The sequence below is a fragment of the Manis javanica genome, chromosome 17 (genome assembly GCF_040802235.1).
Source record: "Manis javanica isolate MJ-LG chromosome 17, MJ_LKY, whole genome shotgun sequence".
Lineage (NCBI taxonomy): Eukaryota > Metazoa > Chordata > Mammalia > Pholidota > Manidae > Manis > Manis javanica.
In genome coordinates this window covers 38,339,083-38,361,667 of record NC_133172.1, presented here as the reverse complement: position 1 = coordinate 38,361,667, position 22,585 = coordinate 38,339,083, and the positions used below count along the sequence as shown (strand labels likewise).

The following is a 22,585-nucleotide window of genomic DNA, read 5'->3' as shown; positions in this document are numbered from 1 at the left end:
AGGACAGGACTCAGAAAACTACAACCCAAGGTCCCTTGTTACTGTATAGCCTGCGAGCAAAGAATGACTTCCATTTTCAAATAATTGCAGAAAAAATCAGAAGAAGGATATTTCATGACACATAAACAATACATGAAATTCAAAGTTCAGTGTCCACAAACACAGATTTACTGGCATGTAGCCACAGAGACCACATGGCATGCAACATCTTTTCAGTCTAGCTCTTTGCAGAGAAAGTTTGTCCACCCTGGGCTAGGAGCACAGTAGAATTGCCTGGGTTCAAGTTCCAGATGCACCCCTTACTGCTGTGTGACCATACCTTATAGGAGGTAACATATATAAGGTTCTTAGAACGGCACCCTGCAGATGCTCAACAAATATCAGCTCTTCTGTTTATTGCTTGTTCACGGTGGAGGAGGTTGAGGCTGAGAGAAGGGTCTGGTCTAAGTTCTCCCATCAAGCCAATGTCACCTCTGCACTTGAAGGCTGCCTTCCTGCCCATTATCCCGCCTTCAGTGCAACACCTCCTCCCTCTCAGCCCCGCAGCCGCAGAGCACTGGCCCAGGAGTCAGCAGGGGAAGGACACTCACACCTGTAAACGCCTCATACTTTACACATCATCTCATTTAATCCTTGCAAATGACTTGCAATTTGGTGCCCCCTTCTACAGCTGCAGAGGCTGAGGATTGGATTGGTTAAGGGAATTGCCCAGGATGCCAGATACTTGTGGAGCTGGGGTTTAAAGCCTGGTGGGCAGGTTATGAAGTCTTTTCCTTGAACCAGGCCCCGGAGTTCTGGTCCAGTCTGATGTATACTCCCTGTCTGCCTTTGGCAAAGCCCAGCCCCCTCTGGACCACTGCTTCTTCATGTCGGAGGAAACACATTTCCTTGCAGGGTCCTTCCAAGGGAAGGCTTGTGGCAGGCAGTCTGTATTCTGCTCTGGCCATCCAGGATGCAGTCTATTCATCCCCAACACCTACAGGCTGCCAGGGCACAATTCCAGGGTACTTACACACAGCACCCGCCTTCCTGCTCCTTGCCAGACTTGAAGTGCAGGGTCAAGTGATGTAGGGACCTGGAGCAGATAGCATCTGGGTCAGCCACACTTGGCCACAGCTTCAGGAAGGTCCCAGGGGACAGACACCCCTTCTCCAGAAGCTGAGCCTCTGTCTTGGGTCCCACTGCCTCCACCCTACCCTCTCACACCCACCAGGCTCCAGGCACAACCACCCAAGACAAGACTAGTCCCCAGGCAATACCCACCTGAGGTCCACCTTCTGAACCCGTGGGCACAGGCTGAAGAGATCGGCCAGCAGGAAGAGGCTGTTTGCGGACAGTCTTGTCTGGCTCAGCCTGTGGAGGAAAGGGGCAGGGCCCTATGTGAGCAAGTCAGAGCTAGACAAGACCAGTGGGTAAGGAACATGGATGGGGAGGACTGGTGGGTCAGCAAGGCAATCAGGAAGGGAAAACCGACTCAAGAGAGGCAATCAGGGGCTTGGGGCCAAGGAGACTTGTGTTTGAGCCCCAGTTCTGCTTGCTGGCTGGGTGTCCTTGAAGGAACCACTTAAGCTTTCTGAGCCTCAGTTTCCTCTACCTGGAAAACAGGGTTACTCGTAGTGTACCTTCCTTCAGGGCGCTGTGAGGATTTAATTTGCCAAGCATATGCACTGCCTGGCACAAAACTCATGTCTGTTGCTATTGTTGTATTGTTTCTGCCCTCAAGCACACAATTAATGGGTGAGTCTTGCTGAGAAGGAGTGGGCAGTTTCAGGCCCTTAGAGTAGTCTCTCAAGCTCAGCACTACCGAGATGGGGTCTAAGTAACTCTTTGTTGTTGGGGGCTGTCCCGCAGGAACCTCAGCAGCTTCCTCACCAAAGGCCATTTGTGCACTGCTTCTCCCCCCACCTCCCTCCAGAATGACGACTAAGAGTTGCCTTCATTGCCAAATATCCCCGGAGGGGGCAAAATCTCCCCTGGCTGTGAACCACTGCCCTAGAGAATGTGAAATGGTTCCATTTCGCTTGCCTCATAAACCCTATCTCGCTTGCCTTCAGATCTCAAGATCCACCCTGAAACTATCTACTTCCACCCACCGCCACCAACTCCCAGACCCCATCATCTCTTACCAGGGCTGCACAGCCTCTTTCCTGCCCTCATTTCCCTCCTGTCCCCCAATCCCTTATCTACCCAGCAGCCAGACTGAGCTTTTGAAAATACACATCATTTCTCTGTCTTCCAAGTTTCCTGGATGAAACCCCAAACTCGGCCCCCAGCCCAGCTCCCTCTCCCCACTCCCTCTCCTATACCTCTCCCTGCTTGCTCCAGCCACATGGGCCTCACACATGCTGTTCCCTTTGCTTGGAATACTGTTCCCTGCTCTTCTAGGGCTGGGTCCCTTTCCTCCCTCAGTATCCCTTTGGAGGCATTCTCTGACCACCCTCATCATTTTAAATCACCTCCCTAGAAAAACACCTTAGCACTGTCTGAATTCATCTTCTTACTTTGCTTTATTGTCCAGCTCCCTCCACTACAGGTAAGCTCCAAGAAGACAAGGACCCAGTCATGTTTTCTCTCTCTGCTGTGTTCTAGCACCATAAACAGTGCCTGGTCCATGGTAGTGTACAAGCAAGATGGACTGAGTAATACAAAGGTAAGGTCTGGCAAGGGTCAGGCTGGCCACCTCATTCTGAAGGCAGTGAGGAGGTGGGGGCTGATGCTGTGTAACTTGGGCATAGAGAAGACCCTCTCTGGTCTGAGATTTCCTGTCTTCTCATTTTCGTCTGCCAAATTTTATATCCAAAAGAAGTCCTTTCTGATTCCCTGACTCATTCTTTCCTGTCAGGGCGGAACCATCCTGGGTGCTGTGCGTTGACTTCTGCTGCCCTTACCCACCCCTGGAATGTCTCACGTCTCCTCCCATCCTCCCCAACAGGACTCTGGGAAAAGCAAGATCCTACATATGATGTGAGCCATCTCAGACATGTCAGAGATTCTTAGCATTCTTAGTACTTATGTTGCTGTTATTAGTGGTATGATTTAATTTCCCATTGTATTTTTCCATCTCAGCTGCAGCTGCTTTTTCCCCTGCTAGAAGAATATTTAAAGTAAATCCTTTTTAAATTCTAACCAGTCCGAGCTAAAATCGGAAAAGAGAATTTTAACTACTTTGGTGAATGCTGCTTAAGTTCCCCTTTTACGGAGTGAGATGGTGACCTTCAAAAACTGGTGTGTGACATACACATGACTTTCATCTGTAAAGTCCCTTCCTAGGAGTAGGTGACCTTTCATGGGTAGGGAGAAATGCAATAGCCCATTTGTCACAGGCCTTCCATTCTTCAGGGTACTTTTAGAGCAACTGTTTTGAGCTAAAACTCTGGGGGAGGGGTTGGGGAATATTAGCCCCATTTGTCAGATGAGGAAACCGAGGGCTGGAGGGGTCAAAGCCTCCCCTAAGGTTGATAAAGCATTGGAAAAGAGTTGGAGCTCCCAGGTGTGCCATATAGAATGCTGACACGATCTAAGAAAGGAAGGGATGGGGAGGGGGCGGTTTTGCTGCACAGAGCCTTAGCCAGGCCCAGGGAAACTGAGGAACCAGTCTTACTGCAGGAGGCTTAGCTGTGGGAGGCGCGGCAAGTGGTGCAGCAGGGTCTCCAGGCTCTGGTCACTCAGAACCTCGCAGGACAATCTGAAACAAAGCATCCAAATGAGGTGGGGAAGCCGTGGGAAAAGCTAGGAGCGTGGCCTCACAGCCAAAGCCTTTGGAGATGCATCCTAAGCTAGGGTTGCCCAAATTCCCTCCAAATACTGGGCCCTTGAGTTATCATTGAAGCTGCAGGAAAAGGAAGGTCATACAAGTTTGGACATGCTGGGCTAAACCAAATTAAACAGTTTTCTTTGCTGCACGACTTCTCAGAGCCTTTAATATGCCACTGTACATTGTGAATTTTAAATGGTTATAATAGACTTTTTTCCCAAAGACATGGCCTAGCAGGATTATTATTTTGAGAGCCACAATGACTGGTGCTCTGCAAGACACACTCGTTAAGAAGAGAATGCCACTAACTCAAAGCAGTGAACATAATGTGGAAATTCAGGCATGCAGCAGGTCAGCAGAGGAGAGAGGTGGAGTAGCTCTGGCCTCTGAATACCCATCAAAACCAGACTTGCTAGCTGATCACTTGTCTAGATAATTGATCAGAACCCAGTCTACTTAAGGAGAAACACCAGATACTCCACCTGTAGTGTCTGCTTTGGCTTCGGACTGGGACAACCAGAGTGTCTAAGCACCCAGGGATTTGCACAGCCTCCCCCAGTGTCTAGAGCCACTTCCTGACCCTCAGACGCACTTGGGCTGTATTTTCCTTCTGCCTTCTTCCACTTTGCCCTTCACTGCCCCTTCTTCCCTCTGTCCCTGTACCTTTGTCCCCTGCAGGCTGTCCTTTCCCCTCACTGTGCCCTCCAGGAGCCTGGCCCTTCTACTGTGTTATTCCCTGGTTTGGCGGGGGTGCAGGGGAGCAGTGGGAGGGGCCATCTGTGGTTCTGCATCTGAAAGCCTGGTGGCGGAACTGGCCAGGGCCCAGACTGTAGATTCAGTGACACCTGCTCTGTCCTGGGACTAGGCCACAACACCTCCCTGCATGGCTTCCCTCTGGACCCCAGTGCTATGGCCTCTGGGTGGGTCAATGCAGGGTTTACACACCTTCTTTTTAAGCAATAGAACCTTTACCCATGACAATGACCCACACAGAATGCTGAAATGTAAAGAGCAAAGTAGACTTGCATTTGGGGAGGGGACCAGAGCCCCACCACCTTCCCTAGTGTCCCCAGTGGAATCCCAGGACACAGCTGGCCAGTTGCTGGAATTCAGCATTCAGTACCCTGATAACAATATTCCCACACATGGACCCAGCACTCTACAGTTAGTAAAGTGCTTCCATACTCATTATCCCGCTTCCTCCTCCCGCAGCTGAGCGAGGGAAGCCCTTGACCCCTGTCTGTACTCAGACCACTTAGCTAGCACTGTCTGTGGGCAGTTTATAGTTGGCAGGCAGTGCCCATGTCCCAGTCATCCTTGTGTCCCCCAAGGCCTGGCCCAGTGCCTCGTATACAGTAGGTGCTTAACAGTCAAAGAATGAAGAGAGCTTTGCTTTGCTTTTTTGCAGAATTGGCTGCAGTGCTTCAAAAAACAAAACAAAACACTGGCCGCATCTTGGATGTCCATGTAGACTCCGGAGGGGGTGGTTAAGTTGTGGCGCATACAAACTGGGGTGGGTTAGTATTCAAAGGCACAAGTATACAGGTGTGTAAAAAACACAGAAGAATCAGTTACAACTGAACTTGATGGCTGTTTGATCACTTAATATGTCATAAAATAATGCTAACATGTTAGCTCTGATAACAGTTTTGTGGCTATTTTAAAAAATAAAGGGTACTTTTTTGTAGCTATGCTTACTGAAATAGCTACAGATGAAATTGTAAGGTATCTGGAAACTGCTTAAAAATAATGTGTGTGTGTGTGTGTGCATGTGCGTGTGTGTGTGTGTATGTGTGTGTGTGTGTTGGAGCCATGAGGTGATAATTATCAAGGTAGGTAGAGGGGAACTAAGAGTCCATTACACCATTTGCTCTACTTCTGTCTCTCTCTCTCTCTCTCTCTCTATATATATATATATATACATGCTTAAAAGTCCCCATAATAAAAGTGTTTTTTTTAAACTGAAATATAACTTCATAGTGGGGAAATCTGACAGACACTACTTGGGCAGCTGATCAAGGTCAACATCAACAGTGACAAGTCAAGTCCATAGCATGCAACCCTGAGATGGGATGAGGGCACCTCACCTCTGAGGTGTCCTCCCAAACCCATAGCCCCAATTTAACCATGAGAGAAACATCAGACAGACCCACATTGAGAGACATCTTATGAATTACCTGATCAGTACTCCTCAAATCTATTATGGTCGTGACCACCAAAGAAGGACTGAGAAACTGAGATCACAGGAGGCTAAGGAACATGAATAAATGCAATATGGGACCCTGGATGGGATTCTGCATCAGAGAAAGGGCATTACTGGGAAACCTGGTGAAATCTGGTTAACATCTGGAGTGTGGTTCATGGTCATGAGGCAAGGTTGGTTGTTTATGTACCATGTGACAAATGCACCATGATAACAGATGATATTAACAACCAGGGACAATTGGGTGAGCGAACTCTCTGGACTAGCTTTGCAACTTTTCTGTAAATCGAACTTGAACTATTCTAAAAGAGTTGGCTTATGAAAAAATTCATGGTCCCATGTCTTGATATTTCAGGAAAGCCATGATGTACTGTCATGAGAAAAAACCTTGTTGTAGAGATCTTATGTGGTAAGATCCTGTGTCAGATAACAATGTCAAAGACCCCTCTCCCCATGTCCGTGTTTGAACACAGAGAAAGGCAGAGAAGGACCACACCAGGTGATCAACATGGATAAGTGTGTGGTCAGGGCCAGAAGGGCACTCGAGATGGGAGCTGGAAAGCAAGAAAAAAGACTGTAGTGAAATGGAAAACACATGTGGTGTGATATAAAGTGAAGCTGTAGAATGAAGATAGCTGTGGCTGCAAATAGGTAAAAAAGGGATATGCAGCCGGTCAGGAGAAGGCCATGAGGATAAATGACAACAGTGACTGGATGAGGAGAAATGTAGATGAGGCACGTTTGTCTCGGAGTTCTTTAAGGTAATTATTATAACAAAATGACAACAGTGAAGACAAAAGCTGACCACTTTGCAGATGACAAAGCGGAGGCCCAAAGAATTAAAGCCATTTGCCCAAAGTCACTGGCTTGCAGCTGAGCCAGGACGCCTGATCTCGAGCCCAGCCTCTGATTCACAGACCTGGCTCTTCTGGAGCGGGTGGGCTGGTCAGCTGGAGGGGGCACACCCTGGGGCCAGGCCTCCAAAAGCGATAGACTCCAGCCACGGAGGCAGGCTCAGGTGGGTGCCAGGGTGGGGCTCCAAGGCTGGAGGGGGCAGACCGGGGCTCCTAGGTGCCCTGAGTTGAGTGGATGGGAAAGGTGAGGCCCCAGGCCCAGTCCAACCTGTCTCATGGGAGGGGTGAGGTCCCTGAAGCTGGGAGGCAACCAGCCTTTCGCCAATAGTTTAGGGGACTCCCACAGGGTAGGACTATGGGGTCTGGCAAGAAGGGACCCAGAAGGACTCACCTGGACTCTAACCAAGACACCCCCCCAATCCCAGGTCACTGGGTAGATGCCCACACTGTACCCTCTGGGGCTGTGTCCTGACTTACTTGACTTCCAGTGGCCCAGGGCACGTCTCCAGAGTCTCACAGAGTTGGGTGAGGCTCAGGGGCTCCAGCCGACACTCCCTGAGGCTGCAAAAAGGCAGTGGGCAGGGCAGGGGGTCAGGAAGGCCTCAGGGCCCCTGTCCAGCCCCGGGGACTCTCCCCTTCTCCCCACACCTCTGCTTCCCATCCTCCGGGCTGCAGGCTCCTCCCCGCCCAGGGCAGATGCTGCACCCGTCTCCCCTCCAGCCCCCGTTCTTACGACCCAGACAGGGACAGTAAAGGCCCCTGAATGCCTGGCTGCCCTGGTCCTGTCTCCAAGGCCTCCCTACTGCCCCTGCCTGAGTCCAGGCTGCCTCCATCACTTGCCTGGACCACTTTAACACCGTCCGCCACCCCTCTTGTCTCTGTGCAACCTTTGTCCACCCTGCCAGTGTCTTATCTTTCAGCAGTGCCAATCTGACTGGGCCTCTCCTTTGCTTAAAGCCCACTGTGGCTCTATATTACTCTTAGACTAAAAACAAAAGGCCTTTTCTGTGGCCTCACTTGCCTCCACACTCCCTGTATGTGCTCCCAGCCACACTGAAATGTTTCCCAACAGTGAAGCTTTGGCTCCTCAGGGCCTTTGCACAAGCTGACCCATCTACTTAGGACATGCCTCCCTCTCCCCCTCTCTCTTCAGGCCCCAGCTTAGCTGTCTCTCTTCTTAGGTGAGGAAATCAGGGCTGGGAGAGGAGAGGGGCTCAGCCAGGGTCTGGCAGCCCCTCATGGCAGAGCTGGGAAGTCTTGGGAGAAAATGGCATGGCGTTTCTTCTCTGAGGGCAGTGATGGGCCTGGCAGCCCTGTCGCCATGCTCACACCCACCACTCTTTCTCCTTCCCTCAAACTCTCTTTCCCCTCTCTTCTAGCCCCAGCCCTAGACCCCCCAGGCTCTCCTCAGTCCCTGACCCCTCACCCCTAATGTGGTTACCCCCAAATAAGCAGTGGGTAAGACAGTATACCAGAAGCTCCTGGGGATTCTGTGCAGACCAAAGTCCAAGAATTGGGCTCCAGCTGGGAAGTCTGGCAAAGATTCGCCAGCCAACAGATCCCTTGGGGAGGGGAAACCATTTTGAGAGCAAAGGTCAAATCATCCACAATGGAAGACAAGAGGCAGAAGTCAGGGCTGGAAGAGACCTAAAGATAATCAACCCCCTCCCTGTACAGATGGAGAAACTGAGGCCCAGGGAAGGGAAGCCAGAGTGAAAAAGCCAGCAGCCTACCCTGTGCAGGTGGGCGGCACCTGAGCGGGTCAGGGGTGGGGGAGCCAGAACAGAGCCCCTGCTCTCTTTGATCACCAGTGTGACATTCACTGACTCCCACCTCCCTGTGCCTCCGCTCTCTTGGCTTCAAGAACCCAGAAATGGAGACCCCAGCCCAGGCAGCAAGACCACCCCAGCTCAGGCCACCCTCGGTCTCAGCCAGCCCATCTGGAACGGCAGTGCTTTTCCCTGACCTGTAAGCCAGACAGGAAGGTTCTCTGCCCAGCTGGCCTCACATGGGGCTGCCCCTGACGGTCCCAACCTCCCAGGCGAGAACAGGGTCCCCAGCCCCATGAGGGGGCAGCTGGGAACATCTGTAGGGACTTAATTACGGCTCATTGTTTACAACAAAGATGTGGAAACTTCTTCTGAGCACCAACGGTTTAGGCTTCTCAAGTGTGGCACACAGTGTGAAAGGGCAGTGACTCACATGAAGTCACAAGTCTTCAAAGGTCTGCAAAAGTCCCTGTGCTTCTTCCTCTACCCTCCCCCACGCAGCTTGTTGCCAGGCGCCACTGTCACCTCCTCCCACCCTCAGCGCCTTCTTCCAAGGGACATTTAAGGCAACTGATTACTGCAGATTTATATGGGGGGTGGTTTACAGAAGTGGGGATTAATTCCAGTGTGTCAGACCTGGGAGGTTACTCCAGGGCTAAGAGTGGTCAGCCTGGGCCTGGGGTGGGGGCACCTGTGGGAAATGGGGACTAGATGGAGAGGGACCCCACCGTGCACTTGGAGCTCCCCCTCCTCACCTGCCTCTTCTGTCACCTGTCAGGACAACGCGTTGGCTCCTGGAGCTGCAAGCAGAGAGGAGGCAGCAGTCTGAGAAAGGGCACAGGGCCCTTTCTGAGGCAGCAGCAAGATGCCAGCCTGGCCGGGTCAAGGAGGAACTGGGGGCAGCCCACTTTCTCAGCAAAGACAACAGTGAACATACCAAGCAACAGCTACATTTTTAAAGGCACATACAGAACACACCACTGACAAAGTCTCCTTTGATTCTCATGATAAAACTGTGAAGTAAGAAAGGTTTCTTATCCCTGTTTCACAGATGAGGAAACTGAGGTATGGAAGGCTCAGTGGCCTGCTCAGAGCTGCAGCACAGGTAAGCCGCGAGCCTGGAATCCGGCCCCTCACTCTTAGGAGGGGAGCAGGGGAGAGGAGCAGACCTCCCTGAAACCAAGGGTGATCTGCTCTGCAGGCCGGGGCCACAGGCTGTGCACTTCACCTTCTAGGTTCTTATCAGCCCCAGAGACCCCACCGCTAAGGCAGGTTCCTGAGCACTCAGTGGCCACCAGGCAGCCCCCAGGACGGTCTCCCAGGGCAATCCCGAGAGTCAGTAAGGGAGAGTGGATGGATTGTGTCCCATGGTGAGTCTGGAGAGATGTGGGTGTCCCCAGAGCTACATTCATTCATTCATTCATTAGACACCCACCACACGCTCACTGGACCTGCTACCACGCAGGGCCCTGAGGATGCTACACCGTGACCATGGCAGACAGGGCCTGCACGGGAGCTGACGACCCATGGGACTAGGGTCGGGCGGGGGCTCAGACATGCACTCACCTGATGTCCAAGTGGAGAGCCCACTGCAGAGCAGAGAAGCACTGGGCCAGGCTGAACACAACATCCTGGGATGAGCCGTTCTCACTGAGGCTGGGAATCACAGGAGTGATGCTGACGGAGGTCACCCGGGACTCAAAACCCCTCTCTGGGGTCAGACACAGGGCAGGGGAGGGCTGTCCCTGAGTCCAGGTGACAAAACTCACTGAACCCTGGACGGCAGAAAGCACCTCTTCCATCTCCCCATTGTACAGATGGGGAAACTGAGGTCCAGAAAGTGGCACGGTCTTGTCCTAGATTACCAGGCATGTTGGTGACAGAGCTGAGATTAGTGTGTAGTGGTTGCCTCAGTCTATGATGAATCTGGGGAGAGCTTTTGGGCCAGAGTTGTGCCTCAGTTACCCTGCCTATAAAGGAGGGGTGGTGCCCAGTGCAAAATGAAACTGTGGGGCCCCTGTTCCCTTTCTTTCAGAATCTGTGCATCTGTCACAGTGTCTTTACTTTTATTTGCCATTTAATGTCTCACTCTTCTGGCCTGGGGATACAGGTAGGTGAGTGTAGACTCTCACAAGCCCCGGGTCAGATCAGTTCACAGTATTGAGAAGGTCACATGGGGATTTGCCCTAAGCTCCCATCTACGCACACTCTGCCTGCAATGGTGAGGTCTTCCTCCTCACCCAGGTGTGGGTCTGGAACAGGAAGAGAGGCAGCCTCTCCTTCCCAGCATCCCAGTGTAAGGCTGAGCAGGTAGGGCGCTCAAGCCAGAGAACTCATTCTAAGGTTGTGTTAACTGGGAACCAGGGGCTCAGAGACGTGCTATAACCTGCCCAAGGTCACACAGGAACCTAGCACCTGTGACCTCTCACCAGGGCTCCTCTCACTGTGGTCCAGATGGACTCAGGAGGATTGTGGGGGCAGGGTGGGGAGCATGTGTGAACCAAGAACACAGGCACCTCTTTGGGCCTGGAATCCTGGTCTGCTGTGGGCAAAGTCTGGGGGGTCCTGGCCTCCTTCCAAGGCCTGCCTCCCATACCGAACACCTCCCCTCTCTGCCAGTACTCAGGGCTCTCCAGCGTCCTGCCTCCAGTGTCCCTGTCTTCAGTGTGCAGACCCTCCCTGCCCATGCTACCCGGGTCCCTCAGACAGCAGCTCCCTGCACCCCAAAGCCCAAATGGCTACAGCGATTGTGTTAACCAGGTAATTCTTGTCGCCGATGCCTGCCCTGCCTCAGGTAGCTGAGGCCTCCCAGACAGCGAGAGCAGAGACAGAGATGGGTTCGGGAAGTGAGAACTCAAACCAGAAGCTAGATAATCGAGTCAAGTGGCCAGTCTAGATTTTAATGAGCATAGTCTTAACCACTCTTTACTAAGCACTTACCACGTGTGAGACTGGACCAGGCAATCAAACATGCGTTTTCTGATTTAATCTTTACAAAGACCCGAGTGGGGAGTGCGATGGGACACAGAATGCCCTCTACACCCCCTCACCCCACCTCCCAGCCCCCCTCATCTTGATGAGGACAAGCCTCAGAGGCTTGGTCCATTGGCTACTTACTTCAAGGACTGCAGAGCGCCCAGCCCTGGGAGCCGCTGAGCCAGCTGGGCCACGCCTTCGTCCCCCAGAGCATTGCCTGACAGGCTGGGAGGGGCCAGGGGTCGGGGGAGGACAGGTTAGTGGAGGGTGGGAGGGTGAGAGCAGGACCTCTGTCCACCCTGTCTCTCAGTCACTCAGCATCTCTGGAAACTGGGGCCTTGGGTGGTGAGGCCAGATCTTAGCAGATCTCGCATGAGTCAGCTGGGTCCTTATCCTGAGGTTTGTGACACCTGGGGAGTCTGGCATGGGCTTCAGAGGGTGTCAAATATTGGGGACTTTTTTAGGAGGAAGAGTCACAATTTTCACCAGATTCTCTAAGAGGTCCCTGGTTGCAGCCAGGAAAGAACTGCTGATCTAAATCTTAAAAAACAAAACCAACCCCAACACACTAACAGCATCCACTAACAGCCAGCCCTGTCCCCCACCCCCACCCCCACCCTTCTTGCACAATGACTCACTCGAGGTGACCGAGGTGGCAGCTCCCTCCCAGAGCCTTGCAGAGCTGCTCCAGATGCCTGGCCTGCAGGCCACAGTGTGTCAGCCTGTAGGGAGTGCAACCACGGTGCTGCAGGGCCGCTCGGTGGGACGGGCAAGGACGCGGGCAGCCCCCACCCCCACCCCCACCCCCACCCAGACTCCTAGACCTGTGGGGAGATGCCCACAGGAGAGGGGTTGGGGCGTGCCTGGTGTGCAGACAGGAACCACACACACAGGACATCCCTCATAGGCAGAGAAGAGCCAGGTAGAGTCAGAGACCCCCAGAGAGGAGGAGTCCAAGAGGGAGAGACACAGAGATAACAGAGAGGGAGGAGACAGACGGACACACACACACAGTGCCAGTGTCTGACGCACGGACCATGAGAAAAAGGCAGTGGAGGCAGAGACAGAAAATTTGAGAAAGACAAGGAATAGGGAGGGAGATTCAGATGGACAGGGAGTGAGAGAGGCCAGAAGAATATTAACAGGAGCCCTGCAGGGGCTGAGCGGAGGCCCAGGCCCAGGCTCCAGGTTCAGGAAAGAAGGGGCTACATGCTCCCCATTCTCTCCATCCAGTTCTCCCAACCCCTCAGCTGCTGGAGGCCACGGGAACTACGGGGAGGTGCCCGCGTGAGAAAGTGACTCAGGAGCTACCTTGTGAGCCCACCTGCACTGGGCTGGGCAGGGGAGGTGGGAGGCAGGGAAGCCAGGCCACAGCGCCTGGATAGCAGGTTGTGACCTTCTGCAGGAAGCACCTGGGGCTGGTGGCCTGGGGACAGGATTTGTGCAGAGGAAGGGAAGAGGCTAGAAGCACACCAGGGGCCTGCAGGCCAAGACTGTACCTGATCCTTGGGGAGGACAGGGGTAGTTCTGAAGGCATCTGGCTCATAAAGCTGTCAAGAAATGCAGCCCTGAAAGGACACACACGAAGGCCAGGCTGAGCAAACACCTCAGCTACTGTCTCCAAGTCCAGCCTCAGCTTTATTCTCGCCATTCAATCTCTATGCGAGGCCTGGAGACAGCCAGACAGTGGTTCCAACTGGGCTTGCCCAATTCTTGGCGCGTGATCTGGGACAAACCACTTAGCCTCTCACTTGGAGTATGTATGTGAATTGTCTTAGTTTGGTGCTTGGTACATATGACGGTAAGAGCTCGATTAACCTTGGCTGTTAGTATCAGCAATATTATCATTGTTATCAGTGCCTTCAGAGCTGTCAGCCTCAGCTCCAGGCAAGCCTTCAGTAGCTCAGACTCTACAGAAGAGATTGTAGGTGGACACTGAGGAGCCAGGAGCATTTCTGCCCAGGTGCTAGTCAGGGGCAATCCATGTAGGCATCCTAGGGGAGGCAAACACTCTCAAGGGTCCTTGTGCCAAAAGGAGCCAAAAGTTCCAACCCAAATCAGAGCTACAGGCCAGGAGAGCTTCTGGGTTTAGGGCCAAAGGCCTCTGTCTCTGGGGCATCCCACTCAGAGTGCCCCTAGCATGCCATCTCCATCCTGCATCACAGGGCTGTCTTCAGGTACCACTTGGAAAGTGGGGAGGCACTCTGTCCTTTGACCCTCCCTGTTAGCACTGCATCCCTTGCTAAGCCTGTGGGCTTCCTGCTCCTTCATGTGTCTGTCGAGGTCCCCTGGCTGTTGAGTGGCACAGTCTAGACGTGGAGGTCAGGGAGGGTCTGGATCCGGCGGAGCGTGGGGCCAGGATGGTGCCAGGTCCTACCTCTCCTGGAGCCTCTCCTGTTCCTCTGGCTCTGGGGCAAACGTTAGGACTGCGGTTTTGTGCAGCAGGCTGCAGAGGGAAGACAAGAAGAAGGAGGCAAGAGGCTTACGGGGGTCCCTGGTGCTCTGTGTCAGTTTCTAACCTGGTCCTGAAGGACCTCTAAGGAGCTGTCCCCTGCCTCTAGGCGCAGCCACTTCCTCTGACTTTGCCCTGACTTGCTCTGAGCTTCTGGGAGCCTGAGGTCTTTCTACCACAGACATTTCATCAACTTATCTATAGCCTGCATTTCCTGGCAAGTTCTTGAAAGAAAACTTTAGTACTTCCTTCTTTCTAGTTTCAGCCTGAAACCGTCCTCTGCGGGTCGTGTTCTTTGCTGGCTCAGAGAACCCCCTCGGTGGGGGAGGTCACTGCCGGCTCTGGGACAGTCTGAGAGGCCATATGAGACTATAACTATCGCAGGAGCACCCCTAACCTCGCCTGTGCCAACTGAACGTTATATATGTATATATTTCTCATTACAAAAGTCATGCTTCTTCCCTGTACATAAAAGATCCAGTCGAGTAATAAGAAAATAAAAATGATCCACAATTTCTTCCATGTATCAATTACCACTGCTAACATTTGGGAGTGGATTCTTCAAGGCTTCTGTTTTTTTTATATGCAATCAATGTTCTTTTTTTCTTAAACAATGGAATTAAATTACAGATTCTCTTTTAAGAATACGTTTTTCAAGAGAGAGATGAAACAAGGATGAAAAAAAGTTGAGAATTATTGGTGGAACCAGAAGGCATTCCAAGGGCTTGGACAGCATGATGGGCGAGCCCAGGGGCTCCAGGTTGGAAGTGGGAGTGGGTGACAGTGGTCCACGGGGAGTGCCCACCTGATGTGAAGCTCTGCCACGGTCCGGCACGTGCTCACCGCACTCAGCACACCGTGCACTCCGGCCACAGAGAGCCCATTGTCACTGAGGCTGTGGAGAGGAGGGAGGTGGTGATCAGCAGGTGGCTGAAGTCCAGCCCCAGACAGCTCCAGTCCCTCCTCCCGGCACAGTGGCTTGCTGGCTGTCACTCTTGCGATGTCCTGGCTCCTTAATCAGGGGGTCTCAGAGGATTCTGGCCCATGTGAATGAGCCAAGAGACACACGGCCTCCCCTCTCCCACTCAGAGAATAAGGTTCTACGGTTTGAGCAGTAACAACCGACTTACTGTTTTCACCTCTCGGAGCTTCAGGTTCCTGGTCCATAAAATGACTACCATTTTAGTCCCATTTTATAAATGGGGAAACTGAGACCCCAAGACATTCAATTACATTACAGCTACTAAATGACAAAGCCAGGATATAAATCCGAAGCCAAGACCCCAAAAAACTGTTACCAAGCCTGAACATTCCACCACTCCACCCATACTTGACACTAGACCCCCAACACATCTCCCCCAAACACCACCCAATCCCACATGACACAACACCACAGCACACCCAACAGCCTATTAACCTTTCTTTGCATTCCACCCCCCAACAACGCACTGCTTCACTCCAATGCTGCACCCCCAGCCTAACACACCCCTTGCCTCTCTGACATCCTAATCCACCACCCCAGTGCCCATGCACCCAACACCCTAATGTTGCCCCAGTGCAGCACCTCACCCCACCCCACCCCACTCCAGGGCTGTTGTTAAGGACAAACTGGAACATAAGCCACTGTACAAGGGACACCATTCACATGCAGAAGGGGTTTTAATAACTGGATCTGAGTGACTCATGGCAGAAGCAAAGGGAAGGATGGTCAAACCATGGAGAGAAAGTAGGGTGGTCGGTGGGGCAATCACAGTGGTGCTTGTGGGCCCAGGCACCAGGGGTGGCAGGGACCAGTGGGGTCTCTCCAGGGCCCTCCCTGTGACCTTACAGTAGGGTGGGGAACTCACTCCAGCTTCTTGGCAATGTGCAGGTGGGGTGCAGCCTCTGCCATCAGTAGACAGCCTTCATCTTCCAGCTGGTTCCCTGAGAGGCTGAGACAGAGGGGTCCAATGCCCTGTGCTGCTAGGGAGGGGTTCCCTCAGCCCTCAGCAGCCACGCAGCCCCTCAATGACTTTAGTCAAAGCATCATTCCAATTAATGAACCTTGTTAACAGTGAATATTGAAAGACTGTTTGCTACATGCCTGGCACTGTTCTAGGTGCTTCTACAATTATTAGATATTTAATCCTCATAACGACCTTATGAAGTAGGCACTATTATTATCCTCATCCTACTGATGAGTAAGCCGAGGTACAGAGTGGTTAAAGCACTTGCTTGAAGGTGGACCTAGGATTTGAATCCAGGCAGCCTGACTTCAAAACCCTACCCTTAACTATTTCTTTATGCTTCAACCCACCTAATTGCTTCTTGTGTTAAATCCCATGATTATAGGGGCATCTGATCTGGTCTGGGGGTCATGGAAGGTTTCTTGATGTTTGAGCTACCTGTGAGAAAAACTAGGTCAACAGGTAAGAGGTGGGAGAGAGATGGGAGAAAGGTGCTTCTGGTAGTAGGAATAGCACATTCAAAGGCCCTGTGGCACAACACATCCCAGAACCTGAAAGGGAGTCAGTATGTCTGGATGAAAGATTGAATGGAAGATTGGGGTCAGATGGGGCTTGGGGGGTTGAGGGCAGGGTTCTGGATCACACACGATTTTAGGACTGGGGTTTTATCCTGAGCAGTGGGAAGGACTAAAGGGATAGGCAGCAGTGAAATGCAGTTCACTCTGCCAGGTGGAGGTGACCAGGATGGAAGCAGAGAGGCCAGTGAGGAGGCTGATGGGATCATGAGAAATGAGAGGGTTTGGCCAGGGAGGTGGCTGAAAAAGGATGGTTTGAGAGCTATGTAGGAATAGGTCAACTCAGGATAGGCTGGTGATAGGGGGAGGGCAGGGGAGCTGAGAGCGTAACCATCTGTGTAACCAGGTGGATGATGTGGCCCTGTTGCAGGTGAGAGCACTGGGCGAGGGGCGGGCGAGGGGATGGCAAGGTGGGTGGAAGCACATGAGTTTGGTAAAAACACCTTCTAATCCTGCTTGATTCACCCAATGGGACAAGGTCGAGGCTCAAGCTTTGGTTAACAAGGCAGCCTTCATCCCATTCATCTCACACTGAGGTGGGGCCATTCACCCCAAAACCACCATGGCATTCCATCACTCCACCTTCACACCCACGTGATCTCCTGGGATGGTCCTGGTGACATGACAGGACCTCCACCAATCCCCAAATGCTACTCTCCAAGTCCACCCAGGAGCTAGACACCATGCGACTCTCCCCACCCTGGCAAGAGGAGGTCATCTTGCTCTACTCTGGGAGGAAGACAGCGTGAGGGCCCCTGAGGGCTGCGGTTTGTCAGACAGACCCTGGTGTGGTGAGAGTTCTGCCTTGCAGATCTCCAGGACAATAGCTTTGAAGATGAGGCTGGGGCCATACTGTCTGAGCTTGAACCCTGGCCTGGACTCTTCCTAACTGTGTGACCCTGAGCAAACTTACCTCTCTGTGGCCTAACTTCCTCTAAAAAATGTGCATAGTAACAGTATTAACATCACGAGGATGTGAGGATTAAATGCGAGGATGGTAAAAGCACCTAGTTCAGGGCAAGTGCTAAATGGCGGAAGCTGTTATGATGACCAGATTCCCCCAAATTCAAACGGAGGCAGCATGCCCTTCCCCCAACTGCCCACCCAAAGCCGAGGCCCTCTTCACACTGCCCTCCCTCCCCTCCTGTCTCCTGCCCCAGTGCTTCTCACGATACTCACTCCACGTCCTCCAGGTAGGGGCCGTTCCGTAGCTGGGCTATGAGTACCTCCACATCGTGGGCTCTGAGCTGACAGTTCTGGAGCCTGGGTTTGGATGGGGCACAGGAGCTCAGGGCAAGAAGCTTCACCATGCCTCCTGTAGCTCTGAGCACCATTGCCAGCTGAGCTGTAGGGGCTGGGGGAATCAGGAGGCTAACAGACGTGGGGGCTAATCGTGGCCCTGCTTCTTAATAGCTGGAAGATCTTGGACAAGGCATTTAACTGTCTGAGACTTCCCTTTTCTACCAAGTAGGAATAATAATGTGTACTTTGTAGAGTTTTCAAAAGAATAACAATGAGGTAATGGATATAAAATACCACAGTGCCCAGCATGTAGCAAGTGCCCATTACATTATAGCTATTGTTATGACAGATGCTCCTTGTCCAGGTCAGGACGAGCTATTCACATCCTTTCCCTGCCCCATATCTGCTTTTCTCTTTATCCTTCCTGCCCTTCCTCTCCCTCCCCTGGAAAGGGACCCTCCCCCAACATCATATACCTCCCCTTAAAAAGTGGATCCCCTGGAGGTACCTGAGTGTCAGGCTTCTGCTCGGAGCTTCCTCCCTCTGGCTGGCATTTCTCTGTTGGTCTGCAGCTCTGGCAAGAACAAATCCAACACTGGCCTGGGCTCAGAAGTCCAGGGCTCGGTGGACCAAATCTCTTCCCTTAGCTTCTAGGGGCTGAAGACCCTGGAGCATGACCCATACTGAATGTGTAAAAAGGTGGTTGCTTGAAGATGCTCTTCAGCAGAGAAGCAGGACGAAAAAAGGCTTGTGGTCAAATGGAACCTTTACTAAAATTCTGGCTCTGTCATATAAAGCAGTGTGGCCTTGGGGAAGTCCCTTCACCCATCTCAGCTTCCATTGTCTCTTTTCTAGAATGGGATGACAGTATCTAACACACAGAGTGATTGAGGACTGAATGAGATGATACATGGTCAAGTGCCCAGCTTGGGCACAAAACTGAAGCTCTGTGAAAAGAAGTTGCTTTTTCTATGAGGTGAAACGCTCCATTTGCAGGTGTGCCACCTGTGGTTCAGAAGGTCGGGAGCATGGACTGTATGTGGGTCTAGTGTGTGGAAACCTGTGGCACCTCCAGGCTCTCTCCCATTGGGCCAGGGGAGGGCTGGGGGCTGCAGGGAAGCTGGAACGTTATTAGCCAGGTTTTCACAGACGGCTAGATTGGCGCTGTCCAACAGAACTTCGGAATGTTTTGTATCTGTGCCATCTACTAGGGGAACCACTGCCCACCCTTGGTTATTGAGTGCCTGAAATGTGGCTAATGTGACTAATATAAACTTAAATAGCCACATGTGGCTAGTGGCTACTGTATGGGCATAACAGTTCTGGACAGTTGGAGGAGAAAAAGGCATCTGTCCTACAGGATCATTGTACAGGTGAGGAAATTGAGGCTCAGAGTATGGAAACTTGCTCAAGGACATAAAATGTCATCTGTCTCTGAGTTTGAGCCAGGGAGAGGTGTGAGGAAGTACAGTTGGAATGCTCTTCCATGGGGAGGCAGCTGCCCTTTCTTTGCCCATCTAGGACTGGTCAGGCTGGAATCTCTACACAACTGGAATAGCCAGCATTTGAGTGCCAACAGGATGCCAACAGTATTCTAACCACTTTGAATGTATTAACTCATTTTATTATCAGAACTCTAATATTTAGGTATCATAATTGCATTCCATTTTTTTTAATTGGAAGAGTTTTCCTAGCGCTTACCCCACATAGTAATGCCAAACTGACAGTATCTTAATACCCTCCCTAAGGTTCTGACTCCCCTGAGACCTTTGGAAATGTGCCCTCATCACAAGGGCCAGGTGTAGTCCAGATATGCTAGAGGAGGTTAGAGTCTTTTGCCAACTCTGAGAAGTAAGTCATTTCTCAGGGCACTAGTAGCAAGAAGGATCCCCACATTCCAGCTCTTCCTAGGCTCTTTTGGTTACTTTTCCTGCAACTTCCTCAGCCCAGATTGCTCCTCAGGATGAGCCCAGCCCCACCCTCTCCCAAGCTTCTTACCCATGATGCTCTACAGCTGTGTCCTTGGTTGGGGAGAGAAGGAAGATGAGGTCTGCTTTCCTGCAGGATCAGACACAGAGCCATGAAACAAGTAGACTGGAAACCAACACATAACCTCCTACCTACACATCCCTTGCTGCCCCAAACATCCAGGAAGCTGACTTTGTAATTCATAGAGAAACAACAGAATTGATCAAAGTGCTCCAAATAAGACAGATAAAATTGTGATTCTGTTATTGCTTGATAAATATTGAGTGTTTTAAAAGTCAGGAAAATAATTTTTGCAAGAAATATTTTTGTTTTTAAAATTAGGAACACAGGGAGTTTTTAGGGGAGTTGCAGTGTTTTAGGATTGAGACATAGCACTTAACCTACTCCAAAACCCAAACAGAAAATGCTAGTTCAGCACCACGGAGAGCAACTTGTGGCTAATTGTTCCTTGGGCTATGCTCATGCCTGCTTCCTAGATTTGTTGACTCATTCCTTCATCCATCCATCTGTCCACCTGTTGGTCTATCTGTCTATCCATTCATCTTTCTCCTCATTCACTACTGAGTTTCAGGTGTCAGGCCTGAGCCCAGCTCTGGAGGTACCTATGTACAGATCCAGGGATGCACACATAGTTCTTACTGACCAGGGGCCTCCTTTTCCTGCCCCAAGTTTTCCCCCTCCTCTTTTCTCAAGACACTGAAGGCCATGATCCCACTTCTGCTCACCTGAACTGCAGCATCCTGACAGTAGGGCACGTGACTGCCACCTTTGCCAAGCAGAGTATGGTTGACACGGAGACACTGTTGCGGCTCAGGCTGAATGATTGTGGCAAAGGTATCAGGATTGAATTCCCTATCCCATAGGCCCCAGACTTCCTTTGATTTCCAAGGGAGAAGGGTGACTCAGGCAGCGGCTGTAGAAAGACCACTTACTCAAGCTTCTGAAGCTGTGGCAGGCAAGGGAGTACCTCCACGATGTTCAGCACCTCCGAGTCCTTGAGCTGGTTGTCCTGAAAACTGCAGGGAGACCAAAGCCCAGTCCCTCAGCCCTGGGGTTGGGGGACTTGGGAAGCCCAGATGACAGGTGACAGGCATGGCCACCCCCATGCAGGAGATAGAGGACAGGGGCTCACAACAAGTTGATGACCTGCTCGGTGGTAAATCTAGTAGGCTCAGCTAGGAGAAAAGGCCCTCTGCTGGCTTCACTTCTGTTCCTGTTCAGTCCCTATGGGGGAGTTCCTGCCTGGTGGCTCATGGGATCCAGATGATGGACTGTGAAGGCCTCATGAGATGGGATGAGGAGACCCAGTACCCTGCTCTCAGGGGCTATGTCTGGGATGTGCCTGAGGTCCGAGTTCATCAGGGCCTCTTGGCTCTCAAGTGATGAGCAGAGTCTAGACTGGGATGCAGGAGATGCTGCTCCCAGCCTCAGCTCTGGTCCAACTCACCCAGAGCCCTAGGCCAAGCACATTCCTTTCTGACCTCACATTCCCTAATTGTCCAGTGGGGTCCACAACCCAGCCCTGCCTGCGTTTCCAGCTGGAGAGACAGAACTGAAAAGGGTGAGGCTGCCTTTGTGAGTGATCACCCTGGTCAGAATGAATGTTTGAAACTATTGACACTTATTTTTCTTTCCTGATTATTGAGAGTGACCTTAATCTTTTCTCCTATCACCCAGTGATCATGCACAGAGGCACCCAGATGAAGGGGCAATAGGAGCTATGATCCAACTAATGATACACTCAACAGGCTTCATCTGCCTGGACAAAGGGATGTTTTTTCTAGATCTCATAAAAATGCCCTATAACCTAGCAGTGGTTCTCCCTGGCAACCCCCCTTCTCAGGTCACTCGTCACAGACACAGGGAAGGAGTATATTTGTGCAATTGTGCTTAGTTACTGTGTACTTGCATCTAAATGTCTATGTGGTCCTAAGTACGCATGCATGTGTGTGTTGCACATGTGAACACCTATGAATATGAATGTGCATGTATGGGGAGCATATACTTAAGTGAGCAGGTGAATACCAGTGTGTACACATATGTGCATGAATGTGAAGAGATGTGTTTGTTTTGCGCATTTATGTGTACTCACAGTACCTGACACCTTTCTACATGGCCACCTCTTCTCTCAGGGTCAGAGAAAGAGAGGAGAGGGCCTCAAAATTCCAGCATCTTCAAGATTGCTGAAAATATTAAGTGAGAGAAGCAATTCTTTGGGATCTTTGGGGGCCTTGTGTGTGGATCCAGCCCCAGCCAGTTCTTGGACTGATGTCTTCCCTCCGAGTCTCATTGCAAAACTACTGGCCAGACCCTGATCGAATATGCAGGACACAGCACAGGCCCCAGGGAGGCCCTAGGACCCGGCAAATGACTTTCCCTCCAGCCATAGAGACCTCCAGGACAGAACTCACCTGACCTCCTCCAGCTGTGGGCAGAGAGGCAAAGCCTGCACCAGGTGGCTGATGCCTCGGGCAGTGATCTTACTTCCTGTTAACCTACAGGGTAAGCAAAGATGGTGGGGAGGAATGGGGGAGACAGAAAGGGTAGGCCAGGAATCTGCCCTGTGTGGGGTTTGAGGGGAGGGAAGAGAGTTCCAGGCATCCCGGTCTGAGGATCCCTCTCAGTCCCAAACCCTGGCTCACCCCAGCTTCTTCAGGCTCCCCATTGTCGGCAAGCTCCTGGAAAGGGCTTCTGCAAAGGCGTCCCCACACTTCCTGCTCTTAAAGCTGCCACAGGAAGAGGCAAGGTGGCAGAGGATCAAGGCTGAGCAGCGCACAGAGGTCATCACCTACCGCCTCCGACAGACGGAACTGACACAGTGATGC

The 22,585-nt window shown here is 51.8% G+C and overlaps 1 protein-coding gene across 8 annotated transcripts in view; it reads right to left on the bottom strand.

The window, feature by feature from the left end:
• Positions 1-22,585, bottom strand: part of NLRC5 (NLR family CARD domain containing 5) — a 102,013-nt gene that overhangs the window by 22,233 nt on the left and 57,195 nt on the right. For 7 of the 8 annotated variants that reach the window (XM_073226538.1, XM_073226536.1, XM_073226542.1 and 4 more), the window contains 20 exons: positions 22,403-22,486; positions 22,172-22,255; positions 20,693-20,776; positions 20,486-20,575; positions 19,770-19,829; positions 18,280-18,345; positions 17,709-17,792; positions 15,856-15,939; positions 14,814-14,903; positions 13,934-14,002; positions 13,056-13,124; positions 12,195-12,278; positions 11,698-11,781; positions 10,147-10,236; positions 9,336-9,380; positions 8,284-8,373; positions 7,289-7,372; positions 3,602-3,685; positions 1,264-1,353; positions 1,013-1,075 (listed from right to left, as the gene is read on the bottom strand). In XM_073226538.1, coding sequence (XP_073082639.1) covers positions 1,013-1,075; positions 1,264-1,353; positions 3,602-3,685; positions 7,289-7,372; positions 8,284-8,373; positions 9,336-9,380; positions 10,147-10,236; positions 11,698-11,781; positions 12,195-12,278; positions 13,056-13,124; positions 13,934-14,002; positions 14,814-14,903; positions 15,856-15,939; positions 17,709-17,792; positions 18,280-18,345; positions 19,770-19,829; positions 20,486-20,575; positions 20,693-20,776; positions 22,172-22,255; positions 22,403-22,486 — 1,578 coding nt within the window. The remainder of the gene's footprint in view (positions 1-1,012; positions 1,076-1,263; positions 1,354-3,601; positions 3,686-7,288; positions 7,373-8,283; positions 8,374-9,335; positions 9,381-10,146; positions 10,237-11,697; positions 11,782-12,194; positions 12,279-13,055; positions 13,125-13,933; positions 14,003-14,813; positions 14,904-15,855; positions 15,940-17,708; positions 17,793-18,279; positions 18,346-19,769; positions 19,830-20,485; positions 20,576-20,692; positions 20,777-22,171; positions 22,256-22,402; positions 22,487-22,585) is intronic. The other variant, XM_073226541.1, reaches the window with a different exon arrangement.